At 49.2% G+C, this 5,711-nt stretch overlaps 1 protein-coding gene across 1 annotated transcript in view; it reads right to left on the bottom strand.

The window, feature by feature from the left end:
• Positions 1 to 969: 969 nt before the first annotated feature.
• The window catches only part of CNGA2 (cyclic nucleotide gated channel alpha 2), a 7,382-nt gene continuing 2,640 nt past the window's right edge, over positions 970 to 5,711 (bottom strand). The window contains exons 5-7 of the mRNA XM_009584587.1: positions 3,629 to 3,736; positions 3,079 to 3,185; positions 970 to 2,393 (exon numbers count right to left, since the gene is read on the bottom strand). Of these exons, the coding sequence (XP_009582882.1) occupies positions 970 to 2,393; positions 3,079 to 3,185; positions 3,629 to 3,736 (1,639 nt within the window). The remainder of the gene's footprint in view (positions 2,394 to 3,078; positions 3,186 to 3,628; positions 3,737 to 5,711) is intronic.

Below are 5,711 nucleotides of genomic sequence, written 5' to 3'. Positions count from 1 at the left end.
CTACAGACATCCATAGCCCAAATGGAAATCACACTGCCTCCGCAGCATGTGGGCTTGGGAATGCCATCCCCCAGGACGATGCGGTGCTCGGGGTACCGAGCCACCCGCACCAGGTGCTATTTGACAGCACCAAATATAGCAGAAGGGAAAAGAGAGGTAGGCAGAAGGATGACGGCTGCCTGCCCTTCCAGCTAGATGTCCAGCCTCAGTGTGGGTGGTGGAGATGACCTAGGTAGTGACACTGAACCAGACAAGCCTCTCCATTTGCAGACAAAAGAGGTACAGATTGGGCTGTCTTAGCTGAGTTTTGGTATCTTGCGGGTAAGGAGTCTCTCGTGCAGACTGGGTGTCTGCAGGCACTCAGTGGAGACTATTTACCTGAAGTGAGTTATAAACGCTGAACCCAAAATGCATTTGTAAATATCTGGCTTGTGTTTTGGTCTCTCTCTTTGGGGTGGTTTTGTTATCTGCAAGGAATGCAGCATCTTCCAAAGCCTGTCTCCTCCTTGGTCCCTGTGTGGATGGGTAGGTGGCACATGGCAGGCTCTGTCCAGTGTGACTCTGCATCTCCTCAACATACATGGGAGGTCAGCATGTCCAGGTTCCCCTCCATGCAAGGTTCAAGTCTCACCTTCTATTAAGGCAAATAGGAGGAAGGAGGTGTAACGGTCACCTTTTGCAGAAGCTGGAAGGAAATATTAGAGGTGGCATTAGCCATCCTCTTCTTCTTAGTGATCCAAGTCCAAGGTCTCAGATCAAGGCAACGAGAAAAGTGACAGGCCGGAAGAGGAGCTAGGACAATCACCTGATTTGGAGTCATCTCAGGAGCTGCCATCAAGGCAGTGGCAGCAGCAATGCTAAGGACCTGAGAGAAGTCCCTGGCAAGGCAGCCACAGGATCTGCCTTGTGAAATAGCAAACACTGTCTCAGCACAAGGCCAGACATCACCTAGCTGACCGCTGCACCCCTTCATTGCATCCCACCAGGCAAAGCTTTTTCCTCATCCTCAAGCAGGCTGTCTGAGCTATCAGAGAAGAAGTCCTCCAGATCCTGCTGCCTAATCTTGGACTCTAGAACAGTGATGCGCTGTTTGAGCTTCATCTGGGCATCATTGTACTCTGTCAGGAGCCGGCCAAAGCGGGTGTGCAGTGTGTCCAGGTTCAAGGCCAGCCTGTCCAGCTTCTCCTCCATGCTCTTCCCTTCCGTGCTTTCCTCTGCAGCTGACTCATCCAGCAGCCCTTCCTTGATCAGGATCTCCCGGCCACGCTCCTCCAAGACCTTTTTGGCATCAGGATACTCTGTGACTGCTTCCATAAGATCTTCCTTTGACAGGCAGAAGAGATCAGAGTAGCCCAAGCTACGGATGTTGGCTGTGCGCCTGTTGCCCATTTTGCTCCCTTTAATGTTGAGGATGCTGATCTCACCAAAACAGCCTCCTGCAGTGAGCAAAGCATACTGTGTCGTTCCGTCATCTGCCACCACCGCCAGCTTCCCCTCCTTGATGATGTACATCTCTTTCCCAATGTCTCCTTTCCGGCAAATGTAATCCCCTGGGCTGAACACCTGAGGGCGAAGCTTCAGCACCAGCTCCACCAGTAGACCTGCCTCACAGTCCTGGAAAATCCTCACCTTCTTCAGTGTCTCCAGGTGAACATTGATGGCAATCTCTGCCCTTAACTTATCAGGGAGATTCTTGAGGACTTCCCGTTCGTCTACTGCCTTCTTGTTGGTCCATAGGTAGTCAAACCACTTGATGACTTTGGTTTCCATGTCTTTGCTCACCTTGCGAAACTGCATGTAGTGTTTGATGGCATCAATTTTTGCCTGGAACTCTGCCCTGGTGGCATTCATGTTGGATATCATGGATCCTACATTCCCCACAATGGTGGCAAAAATAAGGACACCGATGAGGAAATCAAAGATCACAAAGAGGTACTCTTCATCACGCACAGGGGGAGGGGTCTCTCCAATGGTAGTCAAAGTCAATGTAGACCAGTAGAGACAGTAGACATACTCCCGGGTCAGATACCCATATTCAGGGTCTGTGATGTTGGGATAGACCCAGGTGTCCTCTCCAAAGCCTATGGCCTTGGAGATGGCATAATAAATGCATGCATTCCAGTGGATGATGACCAGGATGTAAAGAACCAAGTTGCTGATGCGGAAGACGTTGGGGTGGCTGGTTCTGGTCTCAGTCCTATCAAAGAACTCAAACATGCGGGAGAAGTGCAGCAGCCTGTTGAAACGCAATTCAGGGCAGTGCAATCCCACAGCAAAGTATGCCAGGTCTGTGGGCAGGATGGAGAGAACATCCAGCTTGAACTGTAAGGTGTGGATGTAGTTATCCCGTAACTTCTTCAGGTCCTTAACCAGGAGGCCCTGTTCCAAGAAACCTAACAGAGAAGCAAATGATAGAATTATCTTGGCTTATGTTCAACTCTTCTGCAGGCTTTGTAAGCACTTCTGAGAAATATTTTATGGTATGCCACGCACATGTGTGCATATATACACAGGGTCATCCAAATATTACCAGTTCTACCTGATCTACTCAGCTTTTGTTATCACTCAAGCCGTTCATCTGGCAAAAGCCACCTAAAGATATCACTTAGGGATTTACTCTCTTGCCACAAAGAAATGGGGACACAAATGTTTCCATCCTCCAGATCATAAATTATTGCAGTTCCGACAGAAAACGTATAGCCACCTACTGCATTCCAAGAACATTAAATTCTACCATTTTTCCGTGTAGATAATTCATTTGCTGAACTGATACAAAATCAGAGATACAGACCTTCAACTATGCCCAAATACTAACAGTAATGCAGGTAATTTTGTACAATTATTCAAAGGTGAAGTTGAAAGCTGGGATGATTAATCTTTCATTTTGAAACTTACTCCATTTCTCAGATCTTTTAATTAGATTCTTTCTCTGGAGACTGCTTCGTACTAGCGAGTGCCAAGATAGACAAAACCCTCCTTCTAATGGAGCTGTAGATTACGCCTCTCCCTTGCAGCTCATCTCCACTTTTAGGGGATTAAAGCAAAGCACTCACAAGCCAGGATGCTGCTTCTGCTTACCTGTGCGCAGGCGGATCACTATGTCCCCAATGTAGATAGAGTCTGAGATGTAGTCTAACACCAGCCAGAGGACAACATAGGTCTTTTGCAGGTCACTGAAGCAAGCCCTGGAGGAAGGTCATAAAATAGCGTGGTCAAACCAACAAATCTCCATCTCATCTCCAACTATTACAGCTGAATATAGGCTGATTCTGAGGCTCCTAACTCTGCAACAAAGCTTGACCACTTGCCCCTCTGCTCCTAGAAATTAAAACCCCCTCCTCTCAAAAATCTGCCCTCTCTTGACCTAGGTAAAGCAACGTCTTGAAACCACCTCCCAAATGCACCTTGCAGCTTTACCCTGAAATCATGGTCCTTTCCAACCAGGGCCAGAGGATGGATGCTCTGCCTTTGCACAGCAGAAGTCACAGTGATAGTGGGGATCCCTTTCCTTTAGGTTCCCACCAGCCCCAGCATCACCAGTGTCAGTTGTCTGATCCTGGCTGAGCCACAACAACCAGGTGAACAGGAGGATTAGAGGAGACAGGGACCCTACAACCTCCCAGCTCACCTGGCTACGAGCAAGCACCAGTTATAGAGGACAGGAACTGCAATGACAGCCAGCCAACGGTAGTACCAGTCCCTTGCAGGGTCCACCACAAAGATCTGCCATTTCTTCCTGGAAGCAGAGAGAAGCCAGAGCTGGCAATGTATGAATAAAGGGCTAAACATAGAAAATGGGGTTGGAAGGAACCATCTGAGCCACATCCTTCATCCCCTACACTAGACTAACTCAAACATAGCTGCAGCTTGAGTGCCACTCTGTAAGCTAAAACCAGTCCCAGCAGTGCTGAGCAAAAATGTCCAGCACTGTTTAAGCAACTTTATCCCCAAAACTGGGCTCAGTAATATACCAAAAGAGGAAACTGTAGGACAGTAAGGCAAAGCAGGTGGCCTACGTGCACACAGCACCCCCGTGGCAGAGACAGAAACAGATGTATGGAAGAGGGTGATCAGAAAACTTCTTGTTACATGACATTGTCTCTCCCAGATGAGGTATGGATTGCTGCCAGACAGATCTTAAGAGAAGATTAATTAGAGCAGGAAGGAAAGTGTCCTGCAGATCAGTGGGAGCACCAGGAGGGGTTGCCCAAGCCCCAGAGCAGCGACCCAGGGAGCAGCTGGCATTGCAAGGCTGCCATCACCATGCTGCTCGCAGCTGCCTGCCTGCAGTCTGCTCAGTTCTGGGTCCAGCCTTTGAACTGCTGCCAAGTGTTTGATCCTGCTCATCTTGGGACTCTGAGATAAGATGTGTGTGCTTCAGTCGCCAGATCTCATTGGAGAAGCCGGGGAAGAGAAGCTCTGCGGCTGGGCTGATAGGCTTAGCTGCTGCAGCCTGGTAGGGCAAAACTCTCTCACTCCCCCTCCATCCTTCCCTCCCTTCCAGCTTTTGAACATACAAAACTCCCTCCAGTGATAGGAAAAAAACAACCCACTTGCCAACAGATTCTCCGTGCCCACCCCACTGCTTCTGACAGCTTCAAAAGCAAAACCTCTGCCTTGAAGTCTCCTTCTCCAGCAGCACAGGCAGCGGCACCCACGGTGCCCAGAGCGTGGGGACTGGCACTCGGCGCAAAGCCAGTGGTGGTCCTTCACATTCGCTCTGGGTACAGCCACAGACAAGGAGGTGGTCCAACCTCCCCATTAAAAGTGCTTATCTTTCGCTCAGAAAGTGCAACTTAAATGTTTTTTGAGAAAGGGACTCTCTGCTCCCTGGGACATACAGCACAGGAAGCACTGATTCACCTGCAGCTAGTCAGTAGTGTTGTAACACGCACAAGCACTAATAACCTCAACAATGGTGTTAATTACATTGGTAATTTCAGCTTTAAATCACCAGTGCTGCCCACGGCAGGTGGCCAGAGTCACTGACATTATGCTGACAGCGGAGCCAGGGCTGGAAAACCAGGGCTCTGGGTTAACCCACGAAGAGGGAATAATCATCTGCCTTTCCCAAAGGCTTTGCACCCAAGCCTGCAACTGTGGAGGTTCCCACGGCCATGAACAGCAGCTCACGTTCAGAGTTACCAGATTTGGGGCTCTTCTTACCTGTGGAACTGAGGACCTAGAAAACAGCAGAAGTTACCACCATCTCCCCAGGAGCCCACTGGCACCGAGCAGCCCTTTCACAGCACGCTTCAGCTCCCTCTGATAATTAACAAGCTCCCCTTAACCTCTCAGGGCGGAATGGTTTTTTCCATGACTAGTAAAGACCCAGATACAAGGCTGAGATATTTTTCTCCTACAGAAAACTATTATTTTTTGGTGTTCTAATTACCATGTATAATGGTAGGGTCCAGAGCAGTCTGTGAGCTTTGCCCTTTAATTAGCCAGCAGAAGAAAAGCCAGGTTATTGCTTTTCACTGGGAATGTGAGCTGAGATGAAAGGGCTGGATTTGAAAGAGCCTTTTCAGAAAGCCGCCGTCACAGTGTCTGCTTTTGAGGGGGCATGGGCAGCAAACGCACTCCCTTCATCTCCCTTCATCCTGCAGATGATGAATGAGACTGGCAAATCCCATGTGTTTGTGCTTGCTGTGGTGTGCTGGTTTTGGCTGGGGGAGAGTTAATTTTCTTCAGAGTAGCTAGGGTGGGGG

This window comes from Fulmarus glacialis, unplaced genomic scaffold (assembly GCF_000690835.1).
Source record: "Fulmarus glacialis isolate BGI_N327 unplaced genomic scaffold, ASM69083v1 scaffold13329, whole genome shotgun sequence".
Lineage (NCBI taxonomy): Eukaryota > Metazoa > Chordata > Aves > Procellariiformes > Procellariidae > Fulmarus > Fulmarus glacialis.
Note: the sequence above shows the minus strand (reverse complement) of the source record. Positions and strands in the feature narration are given on the sequence as shown.